This window comes from Pleurodeles waltl, chromosome 11 (genome assembly GCF_031143425.1).
Source record: "Pleurodeles waltl isolate 20211129_DDA chromosome 11, aPleWal1.hap1.20221129, whole genome shotgun sequence".
Lineage (NCBI taxonomy): Eukaryota > Metazoa > Chordata > Amphibia > Caudata > Salamandridae > Pleurodeles > Pleurodeles waltl.
Genome location: NC_090450.1, coordinates 777,123,503 through 777,147,187, shown reverse-complemented (window position 1 = coordinate 777,147,187; position 23,685 = coordinate 777,123,503). Strand labels below are relative to the sequence as shown.

The 23,685-nt window shown below is 46.7% G+C and overlaps 1 protein-coding gene across 1 annotated transcript in view; it reads right to left on the bottom strand.

Annotated features, from left to right (window-relative positions):
• The window catches only part of SCARF2 (scavenger receptor class F member 2), a 589,328-nt gene that overhangs the window by 155,281 nt on the left and 410,362 nt on the right, over positions 1 to 23,685 (bottom strand). The window contains exons 8-9 of the mRNA XM_069214490.1: positions 21,424 to 21,541; positions 6,864 to 6,985 (exon numbers count right to left, since the gene is read on the bottom strand). Coding sequence (XP_069070591.1) covers positions 6,864 to 6,985; positions 21,424 to 21,541 — 240 coding nt within the window. The remainder of the gene's footprint in view (positions 1 to 6,863; positions 6,986 to 21,423; positions 21,542 to 23,685) is intronic.

The following is a 23,685-nucleotide window of genomic DNA, read 5'->3' as shown; positions in this document are numbered from 1 at the left end:
TGAAACAATGTATAGATTTTGAACCCTGAAAATGGAAACTCATTGGCATTGTTTACACTGAGAAGCAATCCTGTTAAAATTTGTCACAGATGTAATAGTTGTACAGGTGTGCAAATTTTTCCTTTCAAATGGACATTTACCTAAGATCAGCTCTTTTGTCTTCTGGATGATTTCAATAATCTAGGTACTGTTATTGAGGAGTACGTTTGTAATGTATTAACAATGAGTCTGATGAAGCCTCTGTTATGAGAGGTAATGCAACTCGGAATTGATGAAAAATTATTCCTACTCCTCACTTTTCCTTTTGGGAGTGTGTTATAACTCCAACAAAATCCTATATAAACACAAGGATCAACAGAAGCACAGATGGAATTTTTTATTGCAATTACTCCTGAGTCAAACCACACTGAAACCATACTTAGCCTCTTGTATAAATAATTTGTGGAATGTGGTAATTGTATTTGTGATTTGAGAATGCTAGAAACATTGCATCACTTTACACAGAATATCCTTTTTCTGGTATTCATCTGAGGTAGGGTTAAACAAAGTATTTTTTTTAATAATTGAGGAAAGGGTAGGCAATCAAAAGTCTGTTCTTTGCATTACTCAAATTTGGCAAAGTCTCACTTTGCATAGTGAGCAACTTACATACACATACACAGGGACCCTCAGTGTCACATTTGAAGATGATGCGCAGGAATTTTTTTTTTTAAAACAAGTGCCGATCCCTATGCTTGTTTTTAGAAGCCCCCAGGATGAGCCAGGTCCTGGTGGGGTATTAATTTTTATATAATTGGGGATGGAACACACACGGCCTCCCTCCCTGGACCAATATTGGCCCTGGGTACCCCATCCCCTAGGGCATGGGCACTTTTAAAAACAGGGAGGGGGTCGGGGACCCCATCCCACACTGATTTTGACCCCAAGGACCCCTTCTCGCAGGGCCTGGCTATGCATAGGTCCTTCCATCTAGTGTTGGGCTCAGAGTCTTACAAGTTGTTTTTCTTCAAAGAAGTCTTTTCAGTCACGGGATCAAGTGACTCCTCTTCTTCGACTCCATTGCGCATGGTCATCGACTTCATCTTAGATTGTTTTCCCGCAGAGGGTAAGGTAGGAGTGTAAAAAACAACTTGTAACACTCCGAGCCCAACACCAGATGGCGGGATGTGCACAGCATGTGTATCTGCAGCTACACATGCCACCGAACATATATATATATATATATGTACAAATGAATGTGCAACTTAAACGGCTACAGGCTCCCGGGGAGGAGGGAGGGCGCATGTGAATCTGCAGCGGAACATGCCATGAACAGATGTACACTGGGTAAGTGACATTTTCCATTCGATGGCATGTGTAGCTGCAGATACACATGCTATGCATAGACTACAAAGCAGTTTTCCTCCCATAAGCGGTGGTCAGCCTGTAGGAGTTGAAGTTGTTTGAAATAGTGTTCTTAGTACAGCCTGTCCTACTGTGGCTTGTTGTGTTGCTAACACATCTACACAGTAATGCTTGGTAAATGTATGGGGTGTTGACCAAGTGGCTGCTTTACAGATTTCTGTCATTGGTATATTTCCTAGAAATGCCATTGTTGCTCCTTTCTTCCTTGTGGAATGTGCATTTAGGGGGGTTACTAATAGCTGCCTTTTAGCTTTTAGGTAACAGCTTTGGATGCATTTTACTATCCATCTAGCTAGTCCTTGATTTGAGAGAGGATTACCAGTTTGTGGTTTTTGGAATGCGACAAATAACTGTTTAGTTTTCCTAAATGATTTTGTTCTGTCAATGTAATACATTAAAGCTCTTTTAATGTCTAAGGTATGCAGCGCTCTTTCTGCTACTGAGTCTTGCTGTGGGAAGACGACTGGAAGTTCCACTGTTTGATTTATATGAAACGGTGAGATGACTTTAGGTAGGAATTTTGGGTTTGTGCGAAGTACTATTTTATGTTTGTGTACTTGTATAAAGGGTTGTTCAATAGTGAATGCTTGTATTTCACTAACTCTTCATAATGAAGTGATTGCAACGAGGAATGCTACTTTCTACGTTAGATATTGAATCTGACACGAGTGCAAGGTTTCAAAAGGTGGACCCATGAGCCGTGTGAGTACAATATTGAGATTCCATGAAAGCACTGGTGGTGTTCTTGGTGGTATGATATGTTTTAGCCCTTCCATGAAGGCTTTGATGGCAGGACTCTAAATAGAGACTTGTTTTGTATATTTTGTAAATACGCTGAAATAGCTGTGAGATGTATTTTAATGGATGAAAAAGCTACATTTGCTTTTTGTAGATGAAGTAAGTAACCTACAATGTCTTGTATGGATGCTGAAAGAGGTGTTATGTGTTTGGATTGACAGTAAAAGACAAACCTTTTCCATTTGTTTGCATACCAATGCCTGGTAGTGGGTTTTCTTGCTTGTTTAATTACTTCCATACATTCTGGTGGAAGATGTAGATATCCAAACTTTAAGACTTCAGGAGCCAGATTGCTAGATTGAGTATTGCTGGATTTGGATGCCTGATTAGTTGTTTGTTTTGTGTCAACAGATCCGGCCTGTTTGGCAGCTTGATGTGTGGTACTATTGATAGGTCTAACAATGTCATGTACCATGGTTGACATGCCCACGTTGGAGCTATAAGTATGAGTTTGAGTTTGTTTTGACACAATTTGTTAACCAGAAATTAAATGAGCGGGAGAGAGGGAAAAGCATAAGCAAATATCCCTGACCAGTTGATCCATACAGCATTGCCCTTGGATAGAGGGTGTGGGAACCTGGATGCGAAGTTTTGGCATTTTGTGTTCTGGCTGGTGGTGAATAGATCTATGTCTGGTGTTCCCCATTGGTGAAAGTACTTGTGAAGTACTTGGGGGTGAATTTCCCACTTGTGTGTTTGCTGATGATCCCTGCTGAGAACATCTGCTAATTGATTGTGAATCCCTGGAATGTACTGAGCTACCGGGTGAATGTTGTTGTGAATTGCCCAATGCCAATTTTTTTGTGCTAGAAGACAAAGTTGTGATGAGTGGGTTCCTCCCTGTTTGTTTAGTTAGTACATTGTAATCATGTTGTCTGTTTTGATGAGAATGTGTTTGTGAACGAGAAGAGGTTGAAAGGCTTTGAGTGCTAGGAATACAGCTAGCAATTCTAAGTGGTTTATGTGAAGTTGTTTGTGTTTGTTGTCCCATTGTCCCTGAATGTTGTGATTGTTGAGGTGTGCTCCCCATCCAATCATTGATGCATCTGTTGTAAGTGTGGCTTGAGGCACAGGGTCTTGAAATGGCCACCGTTTGTTTAAATTTGTGGAATTCCACCACTGAAGCGAGATGTGTGTTTGGCGGTCTATCAACACTAGATCTTGAAATAGACCATGTGTCTGTGACCATTGTTTTGCAAGGCACTGTTGTAAAGGCCGCATGTTTAGTCTTGCATTGGGGACAATGGCGATGCATGATGCCATCATGCCCAACAGCTTCATGACAAACTTGACTGTGTACCGTTGGTTTGGCTGGATGTGTAGTAATATATTGTGGCATGATTGTACCCTTTGTAGACTTGGGCTTGCAAGTGTTGTTTGGGTATTTAATGTGGCGCCTAAATACTGTTGAACCTGCGCTGGTTGTAGGTGAGATTTTTGGTAGTTTATTGAGAACCCTAGCGTGTGTAGGGTCTGTATTACATAATGTGTATGGTGTTGACACTGTGTCTGACTGTTGGATTATACTAGCCAGTCGTCAAGATATGGAAAGACATGGATATGTTTCCTACCTATGCAGGCTGCGACTACGGCAAGGCATTTTGTAAATACTCTGCGAGCTGTTGTTATCCCGAAAGGTAACACCTTGAACTGGTAATGTTTTCCTTGTATTATGAACCTGAGATATTTTATGTGCGCTGGATGGATGGGTATGTGAAAATACGCATCTTTGAGATCCAGGGTTGCCATAAAATCTTGTTGTTGTAACAGTGGGACTACATCCTGTAGTGTTACCATGTGAAAGTGTTCTGATAGGATGTAAAGATTGAGAGTTCTGAGATCTAGTATTGGTCTCAATGTTCTGTCTTTTTTGGGAATGAGGAAATACAGATAGTAAACCCCCGTTCCTATTTGACAATGTGGTACAAGCTCTATGGCTTGTTTGAGTAATAGTGATTGTACTTCTGCTTGCTACATTGAAATGTGTTGGGAGGAGAGTTTGTGTGGTGTTGGAGGTATATCTGGAGGAATGTGTGAAAATTCTATGCAGTAACCATGTTGGATAATGGATAAGTCCCAATTGTCTGTTGTGATGGGTAACCAGTGTGTGTGGAACTTTTGCAGTCTTCCTCCCACTGGGGAAGTGGGAAGCATGTTTCTGCTTTGTGTGTGTGGTTTGCTTTGAGGGCTGATATTTTCCCTTAGTTCTGGGAAATTGGCCACTGTAGGTTCCTCAAACCCCCCTCTTTGGTACTGTGGCTGGTAAGACGGTTTAGATTGTGAGGTAGATGCCTCAGATGTCTGGGCTCTAAAACCCCCCCTATATTGAGGCTTTCGAAATGAGCCTCTGTACTGTGTTGAGTAAAGCGCTCCCATAGCTTTAGCAGTGTCAGCGTCCTTTTTCATTTTTTCAATGGCTGTATCAACCTGTGTGCCAAACAGCTGTTTTCACTAAATGGAATCTTAAGGACAGCTTGCTGGATTTCGGGTTTAAAGCCTGATGACCGAAGCCATGCGTGTCTTCTAATGGTGACCGCTGTATTGATTGTTCTTGCAGCTGTGTCTGTGGAATCTAACACTGACCTGATTTGATTATTTGTAATGGCTTGCCCTTCCTCGACTATTGCTGGGCTCTTTTCTATTGACCCTTGGGGAGATGCTGGATGATATCTTTCATCTCGTCCCAGTGGGCCCTATTGTACCTAGCCATTAGCGCTTGGGAATTGGCTATTCTCCATTGATTAGCCGCTTGCAATGCTACTCTTTTACCCGCAGCATAAATTTTCGTGCTGTACTGGAGACTGTGCAGTGGGGGTAATAGGTGGAGAGACAGTTAGTTGAGGAGAATGAGGAGGAGACTGGTGCGGTGAGAACTGAGGAGGTGGAGATTTTTGTCTGGGTTTTGGCACTTTAGCCGGTGGCTGGTCAGTGTCCAAATGTCCCTGAAAGGCCAGCTTCCTTTTTGTTTTTAGAGGAGGTGCAGTGAGGATCTTGCCAGAGTCTTTATGAATTTGAATTCTGTTTTCATCAAATTCCTCCATTTGCGTAAGTTCCTCCACAAATCTATGGCTTTCTTTCAGTTGTTTGGAAAGTCCATGCTCCTCTCTATATATGGGTCTTTTCAGCTTCGAAGCCGGTTTCCTCGGGATCAAAAGGCCTGGAGTAGACGTTGGCCTCAGCTCCAAGAGGGATTTTCGAGGCTTCAACACGATGGGTCAGTGCTTGACTATTTCAGAGCCCGTGCTTCAGTGGCGTGTCCTTTCTCGCTGCCGAAGTTATTGCTGGGTCACCGGCAGTCTTGTACTGGGTGGAGCTAGGGCCTTCTGGCAGAGGCATCCTGAGGCCTTGTGTTTGGGCTAGGATGGGACAGGGGCAGGCGTACTCACCAGCTGTCCTGCTGTGATTGGTTTGTCGTTGTCTGACTCATGCTCGGAGTCGGATCCCCGAACGGAGACTGCGGTGTGCATAATCTCCTCCTCTTCTACGTCGAGACGTTCAGTGCTTCTGAACGCCATTTCCAACCTTCGCCCCCTTCGGTTTTGTAGAGTCGTCTTAGAGCGGAAGGATCTGCAGGCCCCACAAGTATCCTCTCGGTGGTCTGGAGATAGACACAGGGTACAGACATGATGTTGGTCCGTATAAGGGAACTTGGCGTGGCACCGAGGGCAGAAACGAAACGGGGTCCGGTCCATGAGGCTTCGATGAGGCTCTGGTTGGGCCGACCAGGCCTGAGTTGGCCGTGGGTGCCCCGAGGGCAAGTAGAGAGCTGTATCTGCCGGTACCGAAGTGTTGATGATAGATGGTACGCATTCGAAACAATACTGACGAATTTAGAGAGTTTGTAGTACTTTTCCGACTCGAACTACCGGAGCGAAAAGAAACACGTCCGAACCCGATGGCGGAAAGAAAACAATCTAAGATGGAGTTGATGTCCATGCGCAATGGAGCCGAAGAGGAGGAGTCACTCGATCCTGTGACTCGAAAAGACTTCTTCAAAGAAAAACAACTTGTAACATTCCGAGCCCAACACTAGATGGCAGGACCTATGCATAGCATGTGAATCTGCAGCTACAGGTGCCATTGAACATATATATATAGAGATAGAGATAGATAGATAGATAGATAGATAGATAGATAGATAGATAGATAGATAGATAGATAGATAGATAGATAGATAGATAGATAGATAGATAGAAGTGTAAAACTAAATGTCATTTGAATTTAAGATTGTGTGGGATCTTTAAAAATTCCTTGGGCCAGCCACTGTTGCAGAATGTACATCCAGAATCAACCCCACGGCATAAGATTGCTTGAAATGTTCTGCCTGTAAGATGACTGGGTAGAATCCTGGAGAAGTCCAATGAGCCTCAAAAACAATATCAGCAAACAATGAGCCAGGATTAGATAAAAATGGCAAAATATGGCGAACAAATATGTGACACATGTTTTTCAACACGTTGTTGTTTGCATGAAGGAGACTGTGATCTTCTGGTGCGCTTGGTTCGCCAGTTTCTGATAAATCCCTGAACTACATACTCTCAGGAGACGCACTCATGAATGGATAGTTTTTTGAGCCTGGTCTGTATTTTTAAAACTTTCAGTCCGGAACATATGACTGAGGATCAGCGGTCTCTGACCTATATTGCATTTGAGAAACTTACCCACAACCTTTGGTAGCTTCTGACGACCCAGGGGGATTCTGGGTAACTTCATGCTGATCCGACTGAATCTGCCACAAAGACGCCTGGATGCCTTCTTGCTTGCGGAGGGTTCTTGGTTTGCACTACAAGATGATGAAAATATAGTTTGAATGCAAAAGATAAACATCAAAATAGTTTGTCAAGCAAAGAGCCAGCATATAACTAACAAACCGAATCAATGTCTAATTCAATTGACCACACCTCCTCTAGCCATTTGAACAGTCTGTATTGCTGAATGACTGTTTATCTTTACGGTGTCTGGACACAGGAGGAAAGTGCAAGATACAGTGGTGATTGGTGCAGGTGAAGATAGAGAGTGGCATGTGACAGGCAGGCATCATATAATACACACACATATATTTCATATATACTACTCAGTAGCAGTTGCCAAAGTATACATATAAATTAAGTCATGATTCCCATAGGTGGAGCTTTTATGTTTTGCCGATACATTTTGGGCCATTTGATGAAGCTTCACAAAAAGTTCCAAAAATGAATTTATCCACCTCTGCTGTTTCCTGCAAAGTTTGGTGGTGGTCTGTTAAGAAGAGACTGAGAACATATTTATTTTTTACATGTTAATTCCAATAGAAATTTTGAGGAGCGGTTCAGAAAAAATGTTTGAACAGAATCTGGCAGAAACTTAGATCCTTACTCAGAAAGTGTTTTTTTGTCATTTGATGTAACTCATTTCAGCAGTTTTTCAGAACTTCGCATTTAAATTATAGTGATATCTGAACAGTTAGTCCTGAGGTGCTCCCACAGTAATACAAATTGAAAAACAGAGCATTCCAAGTGGCCAAGAGAATTTTTTTTGCATTTCCCATTTGGTCTCTACAGAACAGGCAATCTGATTGGCTGTCCACAACATGACAAAATATGTTGTGGCCACCATTTCATGACACAGGAACTCGCCCTAAAAATAAATTTGTAAAAATATAGAAGAGGCAGTGTTTAGGTACCCTGATGCACCTGGCATTTCTGGGTGGGCAGGGCAGAGGACCTCAGGAGACAAAAAATGGGAAATAAAAAGTGCCACGGATCTGGTGGTGGTCCTGTGGGACCCTGAGTGGCCTCCCAGTCACATACCACAGGATGTTCTGTGGGAGACTATTACTATGAGGTTACACAAGCTTCCATGAGTGAAGCTTGTGCGGCTTGCCCTACTGCAGGGTAATGCTTGAACTGCAGTACCTTGGGTTCACTGTAGTACTGACAATAAAAGTAAATAAATAAATGTGAGATGGGGTCTGTGGGGCAGGGGGGTTATGGCCCTCTAGGCAGCGGGTGCACAGCGTGACAGCAAGCCAGGCCCTGGGTTCAGTTTCATACCGCACAATGCTGAAGGCTATATGCAGCCAGGTTTGGCTCAACTGTGCTCAGTGAGGTAGTTGGTTGAATATTATTTGAAAAAACAGGAAATTCACTGAAAAAAATAAACAACAAAAAAAATAGTTTAAAGTGACGTTCTAGTTGGATATGCTAATAAGAGCTAACTTTAAATCAAAAACTCTCTGAAATTTACAGAAAAACACAAAAGTTTAAGTGATGGAATAGTTAGGTATGGTAATAAGATTTTAGCTTTAGTTTAAGAAAGCTCTAGAAATTCATGGACAAAAAACAAAGGTTAAAGTGACTTTATATTGAGGTCTTGTAAAATAACTAACATTTAAAAACAAAAAAACACACTGAAATTCACCAATAATACTTTACTCAGTTAACCTTAATTACGTCCTTATCATGCACTGCTTTTGACTTCACGTTACATCGCTCGTAACATGTTAAATGACATAATTGATGACTTCACTAGGCACATCTCAAAAGACGTCATTGATGACATCACTGATATATATACTTGGAGAGAGCACATATTGAGTGTTGGTGGTGTTGTAAAATGCTCTCTACAAATGAGCTAAAGCTTGGGAGCTATTTAGGGTGATGTGAATCTGCTGCTCCACATAAACCAACGAAAACCCAGAACCCAATTCATCACATGCAGTACTAATGTTGTCATTTAAGACCTGCAATGTTCATGTGAGCTTATATATGTAGGGAGCACCATACATTTGGTACATCAGAGTATCCTGAAACATACGAGGCCTATCACAAATCAGGTCAAAACATTATTCGGTAGCCCAACACTTTGCACACACCATTACAGTGACTGGAAAAAACTGAAATTCTTTGGGATTGAGCATCTGAAGATAATAGGGATAGGGATAGGACTGCAACACTGAGAAAATGTGAATCCAAACTGATAATTGAACTTAATACAGAACCTCCTCATAGTTTAAACTCAGATGAAGAGTTACATGTTTATATCTTAAAATTATGATGTTGATACTATGAGATTTTCTGGTTTTTATTGTTCTGTATGTAACTGTTTTAAGTAGAGATGTTTTGCATTTTGTGTTCTATGCACTTAGATGATAGATGTGTTCTGCTTTTTCAGGGAGTTACGTTCAAGTCTTTCAGTTCTTGAAGAAGTTGTATCAAGTATATGGATATTTACTGAAAAACATCACCTGCCATTTAGTACACCCATGATATTTACTAACTAAATCCCCACTCTTTTTATTCTCTGCTTAGAGACTGAACAAAGTCCAGGCCCTCAACTGTTTAATGGTAGGTGTAAAATGCAGTGTAGGAAACCTACATGTTTATTAAATTCATATATTTATGTAGCATAGTTCTGGCCACATGGGATGCACATCACTTCACAAGTAGTCTAAAGTTTACAATAAAGTGAAATAAATACAGAATGGAGAAGTTTAGTTTAAAACTGACACTTAAAATCATTCTTCAGTTTTAAGGTATAGTTTGGGCAGGTACTGTTTTAGTCTTTTCCTGAAGATAACCTCATTTGAACTGAGTTCTTCGGGGTGTCTGTTTCAGATTTGAGGAGTTAGGCATGAAAAAGCCTGGTAGGCAGTTTTTTAATGTTTGCTTTTAGTGATTTCAAGTAAAAGACTGTATTTGGCTCTGCTATATTTTTCAGATCCTGTGGTGTGGAGTTTATTTTCCTGTATCAAGGCAACACTGGGGGGGGGTGCTTTCTCTGAATGTAGTCAATTAATCTGTCTTTCAGGGTGAACTATGTAAGGTGCCTTACATTATGAATGATACAATGGCTGGGAGGAGCCAAGATGGCGGCCGGGATGGACGCCTAAACGAGCGCTCCGTCCAGGGCCCGCCTGTAAACATCCTTCAGGGTGCTTCCCGGTACCCCACGCCGTGACTGCGGGGGGGGGCGGACCGCCCGAGGTGCATCGGAGCTGATTGCGGGGGCTCCGGGCTGGCCGGATCAAGGCTGCGGCGCCGGTCATCCGCGGGCTCGGGAGCCGTGGGACGCAGGCCTACGCCTGGCCGGAACAGCCGCGAGGAAGTGTCGTGGCAGTTGATTCGGGCGCGCCGCGTGTCGGCGGCGCCCGAGCTTACCTGGACTTTGCTCGTTGCTGGGCGCCCGTGCGTGCCGGGAGCTGGGGGCGTGGACCTCCACCCTCGTCCACCGGCTGGAGCCTGACGGGCGGACCAGGGGATCGGGGGCTGCGCTCCGCGCCTCTGCGACGCCGGGGGTGCCTGATTGCGGCATCGAGGAACCGGATGAGACTTGTGGACCTGGGCCGCCTCCCCAATGAGCGCAGGAAGTGCGGGCCCGCCTCATTGTTCAGAAGGCATTGCCCGAGGGCGGCTGACCCACGCTGTAGATCCTAGCTTGGACAGACCCGAAGAGAGGACGGATCTGATTGCTGTGAGACGCCAAGGTGAGGGGGAACGCTGACGGGGAAACTCGGTCCAAGTGGGGGGGGAGCCACCATTAACTCCCCCCCACCGCGACCTTTCTCCTGCTGATGTGGGCCTCCAAAATGGCGACGAGGGCCGCCTGCCTCTGGGGGGAGCTCCACTCCCGCGGTCCTCAGCAAAGACACCATCGACCCTGCCACGCAGAGCTGTTTTGCTCCGGAGGAGTGCCCACGCCGGGGGCGTAGGATACTTACCTGGGCCCTTGCGGTATAAACCCAGAGGGCGTGAATAGCTCCCTTTTGCTTTCCTGGATACCTGCCAGTGATCACAGGAAGGACCTCGAAACTCGTCCAGAGGCCAAGAGGAACATTTACCCCCACACCAGTGTCTCGCCTATTTGCGCTTACCGCTGCCCCCGCGCCTACCCAACTGGGGGCGCCGCCGCTGGCTGGTCTCACTGCTGCAGATGTGGGGACTTAAATCCTAATTCAACGTGCAGCGGTCTTGCCTTCACAGAGGGTGCAACATCCTGCTCTACGGCGGCCCGGCGCCGTGGGGCGGTGGGCGCACTGTCGTCCCCCACGCCCTACCGCGTGCACTTGGACATACGTGCTGGGCACACAAAGCTAAGAATAAGCCCTGCCCAGGCTCCACTAACTAACGTTAAAACTGGACTAGCAAAGGTCATGGCACACTGAGTACAGCAATCAAGAGGTCGATTCCCTAAGCATTCTGTGCCAAGCCGCACGCAATCACTCCCCACAAGGTAATTCATAAACTAGTCATAATGGCAGGCAGGGCCAAAACATCCAGGAACCTGGACCGCAACACTCTTGGAACAACATCTAATGACCAACAGACAAATCTGTCCCTACAATCCCTGGAGAACACCCTCATGTCGCACTCAGCACAATTCGAGAAAGTGTTACAGGCGATAATGGACACTAAGGGGGTCATTCCAAGTTTGGCGGGCGGCGGTTGCCGCCCGCCAAACTTACCCCGTCAAATGACCGTTCCGCGGTCAGAAGACCGCGGGGGCCATTCAGACTTTCCCGCTGAGCCGGCGGGCGCCCGCCAAGGGAGCGCCCGCCGGCCCAGCGGGAAAGGCCCTGCAACACAGAAGCCGGCTCCGAATGGAGCCGGCGGTGTTGCAGGGGTGCGACGGGTGCAGTTGCACCCGTCGCGATTTCCACTGTCTGCTATGCAGAGAGTGGAAATCATGCTGGGGCCCTGTTAGGGGGCCCCTGCACTGCCCATGCCAGTGGCATGGGCAGTGCAGGGGCCCCCAAGGGCCCCATGACACCCGTTCCCGCCATCCTGTTCCTGGTGGTAAAAACCGGCAGAAACAGGCTGGCGGGAAGGGGGTCGGAATCCCCATGGCGGCGCTGCTTGCAGCGCCGCCATGGAGGATTCTCCCAGCCGGGGGAAATCCGGCAGGAAACCGCCGGACCCGGCTGGGCGACCGCGGCTGTCGGAATCCCAAATGAAGCACCGCCAGCCTGTTGGCGGTGCTTCCGTGGTCATCCACCCTGCCGGTCGATGACCGCCAGGGTTGGCATGACCCCGTAAGTCCTCATTGGAGAATAGAATAGACGCAGTCTCACAAGACTTGAACCTCTTACGAGTGGACCACCGCAGCCTAGCGGAAAGAGTGAAAACGGCCAAAGAAGGGCTATCCGAATTAACTCCCACGGCCCAAGACAATCGAAAACAGATCCAGCGCATAGACGCAGAGTTGAAAGTGCTCTGGAGGAGATCTGAGGAGTCGGAGAGCAGGGCGCGTCGCAATAATGTGCGCTTTCTAGGGTTTCCGGAAACTATGCGGTAACCTGACGCGGAAATCTCTCTGGAACAATGGCTCATCAAAGAGGTGTTGAACGGAGCCCCATCCAAGCTCTTCTCTATTGAACGGGCGTACAGGGTTCCGAGCAGACCACCGGCCCCGGGCCAATCACCTAGACCTCTGATCGCCAGATTCCTCAACTACAGGGATCAAAATGCAATATTACAACAATTCCGCAACAAAGGCCCATATAAGTATGAGGACTCGACAATCAATGCCTACCCAGATTTTACGCAGGAGGTGCAGAACCAACGGAACTCCTATGCAAAAATCGAACTGCGCCTGCGCGAACACAACATAAAGAACGCTTTGTTATTCCCTGCGAAATTGAGGGTGATATCGGAGGACCGCACCCATATATTCACCACCCCTGAGGACGCTTGGACCTGGCTGCATGCCAAGGGCCTGGCCCGCCCAAGGGAAGACTCGGAAGGAGACGAGGCATGGCAAACAACTACCTCAAGAAAACGGACCAGGAGGCGTGGCAAGGGCCAACCCAACGTCCAACAAGCAGCAGAAGAAAGAGCAAGAATACTGAAGGAGACTCCCTTGCTCATGCAGAGCAACTTCACGCCGGCCAGGAAGCCCCCTGAATCGGGCACGGACTCGGATGTGGCAAGCTCCGTATCCACAATAACAGGCGAGCTGGGTGGGCCGAGGATCACCCCCAGATCTGCGGACGAACTCTAATCGAACTCAACTGCTTTTACGGTCCGGTGACACCAACACTGGCAGGCTCATGGAGTCAGTGGGGTCACCCCAGAGGGACGGCGGAGACTGATGCGAAGGCGCAACCAGCAATGAGTAACTTTGGTATAAATGCATAATTAACCAGGGCGGGGCGGACAGGGGGGGCGACACGGGGCGGACTGGGATGGAGCACGGAACACACATAATACCGGGGGCGCCCAACGGTACCAGCAGACTTAGGCGGTCATTCCAACTTTGGCGTGCACCAAAAGACTGCTGCCGGCATTCCAACATTCCCGCTGGGCCGGAGGGCGCTAACCAAGTTAGCGCCTGCCGGCCCAGCGGGAATGAGGCCGCAACACAGAAGCCGGCTCCAAATGGAGCCGGCAGTGTTGCGGCCGTGCGACGGGTGCAGTTGCACCCGTCGCGCTTTTCACTGTATGCTAGGCAGACAGTGAAAAGTTGGCTGGGGCCCTGTTAGGGGACCCCTGCACTGCCCATGCCACTCACATGGGCAGTGCAGGGGCCCTCAGGGGCCCCAGGACACCCCTTACCGCCAGCCTCTTCCTGGCGGTGAAAACCGCCAGAAACAGGCTGGCGGTAAGGGGGTCAGAAACCCCAGGGCAGCGCTGCCCAGCCGGATTCGTCCAGCCGGGGCAAAAACGGCAGGAAACCGCCGGCCCCGGTTTTCCGACTGCGGCTTTACCGCCGCGGTCAGAATGGGCTTTGAAGCACCGCCAGCCTGTTGGCGGTGCTTCTGTCATTCTGCGCCCTGGCGGTCCAAGACCGCCAGGGGCAGAATGACCCCCTTAGTCTGCGGAAAGATGTGAGCCCCGTAAAAGAGCCACATCTGGTAGATATGATTACTCCACCACGGAAATCCAATCAGATACGGGTATTACTACACACTTATAGGTTTAGTAGTTGCGCACAAGTAATTAGAAGGGATGGGGCTCCAGTTGGGGTGGTTGGGGTTAGTAGTTTAGTATATGCACACACGCCGGAATCACTTGAAACACAGAGGGAATTGCTGCACAAGCCCCCATCAACAAATAGCTATGCCAAAGGGGCAATGATCAAAAGGGCCAAGCCTAGGGACCGGGCCCCATACACAATGGACTATCCCAGACATTCTAATGGCGCCACACAGGAGAAATAACATAGACCAGTATGTCATGATAACATGGAACGTGAGGGGATTGGGAACGCCGAGCAAACGGTCCAGAGTATACGCACGCCTTAGGCGAATAGGAGCACACATTGTCATCCTGCAAGAGACACATATATTAGAAGCGGGCCTGCGGGAGCTACGTGCGAGATGGGGGGGCCAGCTCATAGGAACTACATACTCGGCTTACGCGAGGGAGGTGCTGATCTGGATTGCACCTGGGGTCCCATACCTCCTTTCGGCTCACAAGATAGACCAAGGAGGGAGATACGTGGTAGTGGAAGGCAGACTGGATGGCAGACAGCTGGCAGTAATCGGAATATACGCTCCAAACACCGGGATTGCAGGATTCCTGGATTCTCTCACAGCGACATTATTGACAAACCCAATGGGGAGGTGACTTCAACAGTACCCCAAATGCAGCATTAGATAGATCCCACGCCCAAGCGAGCCCGATGGTAATTAGGAAATCCCCAGGCCCATTACAGGAATGGGCAAGCTCCATGAGACTACATGATCTATGGTGCTTGGGCCATCCGCAGCAGAGGGAATACTCATTCTACTCAGCCCCACACAAAACTCACACTAGAATAGATATAATATGGGGCACCCAGGACATAGGAGCATTGATCGGTGAGTCAGAATACCTAGCAAAGACACTGTCGGATCATACACCACTGAGAGTAGCACTGAAATGGGGCAGGACACGACAGGCGATTCCCACTTGGCGTCTGCAAGTAGAAGCTCTACAGGATCAAGCATTCGCCGAAACACTGGAAACCACACTAAACCAGTACTGGGAGGCAAACACCTTGACCGCAACATCGCGAGCTATAGAATGGGATGCACAAAAGGTAGTGGTCCGAGGACGATGTATATCCTCCACGTGGGGAGTAAGACGCACCCTGCTGTTGGAAATTGGCAAACTAGAAAAAGAGCTCAGAGCGGCAGAGATAGCAGTAGCACGAGGTGAAATTCCCCACACAGTCCTAAAAGATAGGCGCACAAAATATAACGATGCTGACAGCAAACTCCAGTGCCACGATTATAACTATCACCTAATGCGTCTGCAAACAGAAGGGGACAGATCGAGCAGAATGCTGGCGTGGTTACTACGCGAGGATAGACGGCAACCCCCAATCGGGGCCCTCCGAACCGATACACACGGCATGGCCACCACACAAGCTGAGATTAACGGAACGTTTAGAGAATACTACTCATATTTATATACCAAAGGCACCTCATGCACCCCCACGCAACTTGAGTCCTTCCTAGAGTCCTTCCTAGAGTCCTTCCTAGAGGGATCTACCCTACCACAGCTCACACAAACTGACAGGGAAACAATAGAAGCCCCCCTAACAATGGGAGAAATAGAACTAGCCCTAGCACAGATGCCTAGAAATAAAGCGCCGGGCGCAGACGGCCTTCCACTGGAGTACTACACTGCCTACTCGTCCTGCCTAAAACCCCACCTGCTGAAGGTGTTCGAAGAAGTGTGGGCTAATGAATACCTACCCACATCACAGAGAGAAGCTTTGATAGTGGTGCTCCCCAAACAAGGCCGTGACCCCCACAGATGTCAATTCCTACAGACCACTAAACTTAGACTGCAAAATTCTAGGCAAAATTTTGGCAAACAGACTAGCCCCTATCACACACACGATAATACATGATGACCAAAATGGCTTTATACCAAGGCGCAACACCTACTTAAATATCCGTAGATTACTGTGCATAATGGGAGACACCCCCCCAGATGCATACAAAGAGACGGTGCTCTCACTGGATATTGAAAAGGTGTTCGACACGCTCGAGTGGGATTTCTTGCTTTCCACAATGAGCCGCATGGGAATAGACCCCAACTACACACACTAGGTCCGGACATTGTACGCTAGCCCACAAGCTAGGGTGAAGACGGGTGGGGTGATCTCCGACAGTTTCCCGACCACCAGGGGCACGCGACTGGGCTGTCCACTATCCCCGCTATTGTTCGCAATAGCAATGGAACCACTAGCGGCAAGAATGCGCTCCATGGCACACTGCTGGGGAATAGTCAGAGGCAGGGTCCACCACTCAATCTCACTCTACGCAGATGATGCATTAATATATATCCGGAAAGGGTACGAGGCTGTCCCCTCAGTAATATCTTTACTAGCTGAGTTTGGATCCCTGTCGGGCCTGGTGGTGAACTGGGAAAAGTCATGTGCGTTTCCGCTTGCAAAGTGGCCGCCCGAAAGACAAGGGGCCCCCCTACCAGGGCGCCTGAAGTGGTGCTTTGAAACGTTTAAATATCTCGGGATAAATATATACCATAACACAGAGGATCTCAGAGATGGGAACCTGGGCAGGGCGCTGAACACTATAAGAGGCTCGCTGCAGTTCTGGAACAAGCTACCGCTCTCTCCACCAGTAAAGGTGGCGATCGCGAACATGTTGATCCTGCCCAGAATGCTATACTACTTCGCAGCTCTACCGATCATTATCCCCAAAAGCTTCTTCGGCAATTTGAATACACCTCTACTGCAACTCATCTGGGGTAGGGGCAGAGCCCGGGTGGCACTGTCCACGCTGCAGCGGCCGGTAGATGTGGGGGGCCTGGGAGCCCCCAACTTTGAACGCTATTATGCAGCCGCACAACTACAGTGGGTACAGAATTGGATCCATAGACCGGCACTGGCGGAAGCCACGCGGTTGAGGACCTGGTTAAAAGAAACCCCCCTGCTGCAATGGCTAGTGTCCAAACACTCCAAGGCAAACACTGCTAACCCACTGCTGACAGTCGCACACGCCTGCTGGGTTAAATATGTGCAAAACAGGGGTTTTAAGCTCCCCTACTCCCCATATATTCCATTGGATCACCTCCCGGAGTGGACCGGGGCGAGCACGCAGGTGTTGGCAGTGTGGTCAGAGTCTGGGGTGCAGACAGTGGGCGACTGCTTTGAAGGCGGCAAGCTAATGTCGTTCGAGGCCTTACAGGCACTCACCGAGATAAATCCTGGTCAATTCCTGACATATCACGCCATATGCCATGCAATTAAAAAAACGTGGGGGGCAGGTATTATGGAACCAGAACCCTCTCCTACAATTCATCATATTCTAGAATATGATGCCCAAATAAAAGTAATATCTAGCCTGTACAAAATTCTCAATAAACCTCCTGAGCCGCATGCGGAGAAAGCCAGGGAGAGATGGAACTCCGTCCTCCCTGGCCCGATCACACTAGCCGAGTGGCCGTACGCCTTACACCACACCCGTGGAGTGTCAAGGAACCCCAGATTCAGGTACACCCAGTTCAACTACACACATCAAACATACTTGTCCCATGACAGGATTAAGTGTATGTTCCCAGACTCTGACCCGACATGCCCCAGATGTAAAGCGCTGCTGGCACACTTCTATCACATGGTCTGGGAGTGCCCTAACATACAAAAAGCATGGACGGAGGTGGTCCAGGAGATCTCCGAACTAACAGGGCTCACACTGATAGCAGAACCCAAATCCTGCCTACTGGGGCTTAGGACAAGATCTAAGAAACAAAGGCATCTGCACAGATTCGCAGACCTAGCCTGCTTAATGTACAAAAGATTAATAGCTATGCACTGGAAGGTGCCCACTGCACCCAACCGGAAATCTTGGAGCACCCTAACACTACGTTGGGCCCGCACGGAATACCAGGTTTTAAAGAAGATGGCGCGTGCGGGACAACAGCACACAGGATGTACCACGTGGGACACACTGGTAACTAAACTTGAGGCCAAAAACGATGATAAACCCCCATGAATAGGAAATACCGCACCTTCCACAAAAGCACAATCCACGTGCAGCACACGACACCGAATTGTCTTATACACCCTTCCCCAAACATGCTAACAGTCAACTAGCTCACCGGCACGAGAACAATTACAAGATACAGGGCGAACATCCAATTTCCACTATTATTAGTATTGGCAGGTCCCACTCCGAGCCACTACCGGGCTACAAGCGGTACGGCTCCAGCAGCAAAAGGCCCACACTAGCTACAAGCGCGCCCACCCCCATTGGCTACTCAACATACGCTAAAGGTTTTTTGTTTTTTTTTCTCTCAGCTATATGCAGCAAGCAATGATACTGAAGGTTAAATAGTGTTCCGAGACGTGCTTGGTGGGTGGGGGGTTGGGGTTGTTACAAGTTCTCTTTCAAGCAGATAAGTGGAATACTGTGGTTGACAATTGAACAGCTTATAATGTGTATCTGAAATATAAAACCAATAAAATACTTTTTTTTAAAAATGAATGATACAATGATTTCTCAACCTGACTACTTCTGGTAGTTAGCCACTTGATGTCAAAACCGTCTCATGGAACTTTGTAAAATTTCCCACTATGGCGAAGGCCATTATTTATAACACAGACGGTTATTAGAGGAATTCTTGCAATAAATCTAACCACTGACAATTGATCAGATAGCGTTCCAGCCCATCATTCTTTTGCCCAAGATGCCACCTCAGTTTAGACACAGCCATATGCAAATTAGTCTTGTGCCTGCTCTAACAGGAACAGGCCAGTCTGAACTGACAGATCGAGTCATCCCTGAACTGGAACATAACCAACCAGAGAGATTTCTCAGTTGGGTATAGCTTGGCTCTAGTGGGTCCGTAAGCATGGGACCCATTTCTAGGAATACCTTTGGTATTTAGGGCATTACATCAAACATATAAAAGGTAAGGAGCTGGTCTGACAATTAAAGCTGGACTGTTCCAATTGGAGCAGTATCAAAACTGTTTTGCATATGGCTGGTCCAAACTAAGGTGGCATGATGTGTAAGAAAATGATGGTTTGGAATCCTACCACAAACAATTATGAGTGGGTAGACTTTTTGTGATAATTCCTCTCATCACATTTTGTGTGTTTGTCCATTACTTGGCTAGTGGTAGATCATGCTGAACAACCACTTCTCTATGGTCGCTTGTATTTCTCCCTGGAGGGGACCTGGCATTGTAGTTGGGGCAGGACCAAGATTGTTTGCAGAAAGCAGCATAAGGCAAAAATTATGGTCTGAATTCCATCACTTTGTTTTTACAAAATTGTTTTCTGGGCACTGCATATGCATGTACAATAAACCCAGCACATATCTCAGCCATAGTTAGTGAACTTAACAAGTGCAGTATGCACTCAAAAAATATTTTGCAGGTATCTAAACCTACATTTATGGATTATTATCTTTATAAATTCATATTAGCAGTGTCATAGTCCAGCATCAGTAGTACATCATGTTGCATGTGAATACTATGCTGAAAAGAGCTACACACAGGAGATTGGATGGTGCCTGTCAATTGTGTTATCGCTTACCATAGAAAATGGCACAGCTGAAAAATTGGGACAATAAGACAGCACACCTTCCCTCTTCTGTGACAGATGTTTGTATGTGCAAAGGCGTCTTTAAAACACTACTGTGTTCATGATGAAATATAAGAAACTCTTAATGTATTAATAACACACCTAGAATTACCAATACAGATGAGTGCAGTAATTCATGGTTGTGGCATTAAGTGAACATTGCAAGTTTTTAGCCCTGAAATGGAGAATTACCAGACTTGGTCACTGATCACCATGTTTCCTGTTCATATGGCCATTTTTCTACAGGTCTCTACCAAGTTTTCCTTGGTGAAATCTGCATAGGAAAAAAAACTCAGGAGTATGATTTTCTCTGCATAAATCATAATGACGATTGAGTCTGTAATTTCATCTATTAAGTAAATCGCAATTAATGCACTACTTATAGTGAGGGCTGTTATTTGAGACTGTAATAGGTGAAATAATTTGTTTGATATTTGTGAGATGTGGATCTAATTTGTGCTATAAAAAACTGCAACATAAATAAATTATTAGAACATTGGAAGGTTGGGAGCTCCATTAAAAATAGTGGAGTGCTCCGGACTTCTAATGGCCGGTAGAAGCCCTAAGTTGAAACATTCCAATGTTGTCATTCACAGTTCTTACTGAGAACAAAGGCCTCATGGAGCACAAAGGGACTCTGGGGTTCTGCGAGGCCTTTGTTTTATTTATTAGAACATTCTGCCCGCTAGTGGTGGAATGTTCTAATAGCATTATAGCCCTTTGTAGCTGGGTTGCACTGGCCATTAAAGTCCTGCTCCCCTGTTAAAGGCTCTTGCCTTTGGCTTAGGCCTTTAACGCTGGAGCAGGCCTTTAATGGGCAGTATAGCCCTCTATTGTGTGCTATAAGGCCATAATATAAAAGAAATACAGCTTCATAGTATAATTAAAAGCCTTAGGGCCTCATTATGACCCTGGCGGGCGGCGGAGGCCGCCCGCCAGGATCCCGCCCTCCAAATTACCGCGCCGCGGTCAAAAGACCGCGGCGGGTATTACGAGTTTTCCCCTGGGCTGGCGGGCGGTTCCAGTTAAACCGCCTGCCAGCCCAGGGGAAAACGACCTTCCCACGAGGATGCCGGCTCGTAATCGAGCCGGCGGAGTGGGAAGGTGCGACGGGTGCTACTGCACCCGTCGCGTATTTCACTGTCTGCAAGGCAGACAGTGAAATACATTTTGGGGCCCTCTTACGGGGGCCCCTGCCGTGCCCATGCCATTGGCATGGGCACGGCAGGGGCCCCCAGGGGCCCCGCGACCCCCCCTACCGCCATCCTGTTCATGGCGGCTTTCCCGCCATGAACTGGATGGCGGTAGGGGGGGTCAGAATCCTCATGGCTGCGGAGCGCGCTCCGCAGCCATGGAGGATTCCAATGAGCAGCGGAAAGTCAGCGGGAGACCGCTGACTTTCCGCTTCTGACTGCGGCTGAACCGCCGCGGTCAGAATGCTCATTGGAGCACCGCCAGCCTGTCGGCGGTGCTCCCGTGGTCGGTGGCCCTGGCGGCCGAATGACCCTCTTAGTCTGTCCTAATTGCCGGTTAAAGCCCTCCCTACGAGTTTATCTGATTTAGATGTGGGGATAACATGCAGCCATTATCTTCTCAATCACTCTAGCTCCAAGATTATCACGGAGACCCATCCCCCCTTTGCAAGCATAAGAAGGCACAATCACACCGACTTCCCACAATAAAAATAGGTTGGCCACTTACTCCAAAAGGTCATCCTTCTTGCGGCACACACAGCAGCAGAACAAAAGGGATAGCAGCAGGATTAGCAGAAAGGCCACCAAGGCCCCAGCTCCAATCACTCCCATACGCTGATTGGCTTCTGAAAGAATATACAGAACACTCTGTTAGGACAAAAAATGGAAACTTAATAATCACAGACTGTTGTTTTCAACAAGTTATTTTAACATTTATTTTTAGAGAAAAAAACAGTAACATAGGAATGCCAATCTACCTTATGCTGCACAGAAGACCTTATGGGCCTGATTCCAACTTTGGAGGACGGTGTTAAACCGTCCCAAAAGCGACGGATATACCACCTACCGTATTACGAGTTCCATAGGATATAATGGACTCGTAATATGGTAGGTGGTATATCCGCCACTTTTGGGCCGGTTTAACACCGTCCTCCAAAGTTGGAATCAGGCCCTATGTCTCTTAAGCCCTGTGCTATATTAAAACCGGAGAGTTTGCTTAACCTTGTGCTATGTACCGCCAGGAATCTCTACATATAATCACTGCTATTATAATTAAACCAATTGAAAAAGGAATAATTATGCACAGCCAGAATTACCGCCTATAATTGTGCACGGCGTTGACTCTTTCCACGGGGTTTAACACACACATAGTTATTACCTAATCTGACCATGTGGTATATGTGAGCATAGGGGCTGGTGGAAAGCAGGAACTGAAGGAAGAAAGCAGGGAGAATGTTGGTTGGAGAGGGAAGCATTACATGGTCTTCCCCTACTTTAATTGAGGGTTGAGCAGGGGCCAGGAGGGAACAGGTCTAGGTTGCAAAGTAGCCATTTCCCAAAGCAACTTTATAGCTGGAAAATTGTATTCTATATTTCCTGTACCCGCTGAATCCACTCATGATTAGGAAGAGTAGGATTTCTTAAGAGATTCTGTTCTGCTCAACTTTTAATAAGGGCACAAGTTGGTTGTTGCCATGCTATGCTACGGGGCAACTGTCATATACCAGTCTCAGCCATTTTATGTCCAAGTACATCCTCAAATGCCAAAAAGGGGGTCCGAACGATTGGACATTGCCTCAATTTCCCAGTCACAACACAATATATAAACATGTAATCGTTTCCAAACATAGTCTCAAATGTCCAGCACCCCATCCACATGTTTTGCTGAATATGCTTAAAACTCCAAATGCAGATTGAAAGTTCAAACTACTCTACCATCTCAGGTGATCAATTCATCCTTGCAATTTACTAAAACTGCCCTAAATGCCCAGTGCAATCTCAAATTGCACAGTTATTCAGTCAACAGCTCACAGCAGCTTCAAAATGTGCAGCAACTGCTTAACATATCATGGCTTAGGATAAGAAGTCGTCAATTTCAAAAAAGAAAATCAGTTACTTACTGCCCATCAACCTCACCGAAAATTACTTATTTATATGGCACATTTTAACATAGGCAGTAAAGCTGTGCAAGTTGGAAATCCTTATGGCTTGTAACTCAGCACATTTTTATTTAAATTATTGAAGCTACACAAACTATATGGCTTCCATCAGTCACAACAAATTTAAGGGGCTGCTCGTGGCAACATTGCAACTGGTGCCTCGGAGGTGTGCATCCATGGCAGTTTTTAGATCAGCCATGACACCCTTGCACTGAATATCACAACTACTAGCCAAAGCTGTAAAAAACTTGCCCCTCGATATTATTTAGAGGCTGCACGTTGGAAGCCATCCATTTTTAGAAGAACAAAAAGTCTCTTACAATAAATATTCAAACAATAATACATAAAAATGCAATGGCGTAATCAAAACACTAAATATTTTATTCATACAAAAATTAATATCCAATCAAAACAAGCCCATAAAGAGAATGCTTTCCAGTCAGGCTAGAAATCATAAAAAAAACATGTAATTTGAGAGCCAGCAAACATTAAAGTATTTATCATTTGACATGATGGAACAACATGATAACAAATCGATACATAATCCAATGAATCAGGCCACAAATCAAAGACACACTGTCTCATAGGTGTATGTGTCAGATATATATGGTACCCATACTCATCATAAGAACATATCAAGGATGTACACACAAGTCAAGGTACCTATGACACCAGAACCTAAATAAACGGGATCATCAACAGGACATAAGATTAAAGCCTGAGACACTAGTGAACTGCCACCTTTGATGGTGCTATGCCAGTTGGAAAAGAAAGCAAAATTAAAACAAAGAAAGAATGCAGAAAAAAAAGGAAGAAAAGAAAGACAAGGG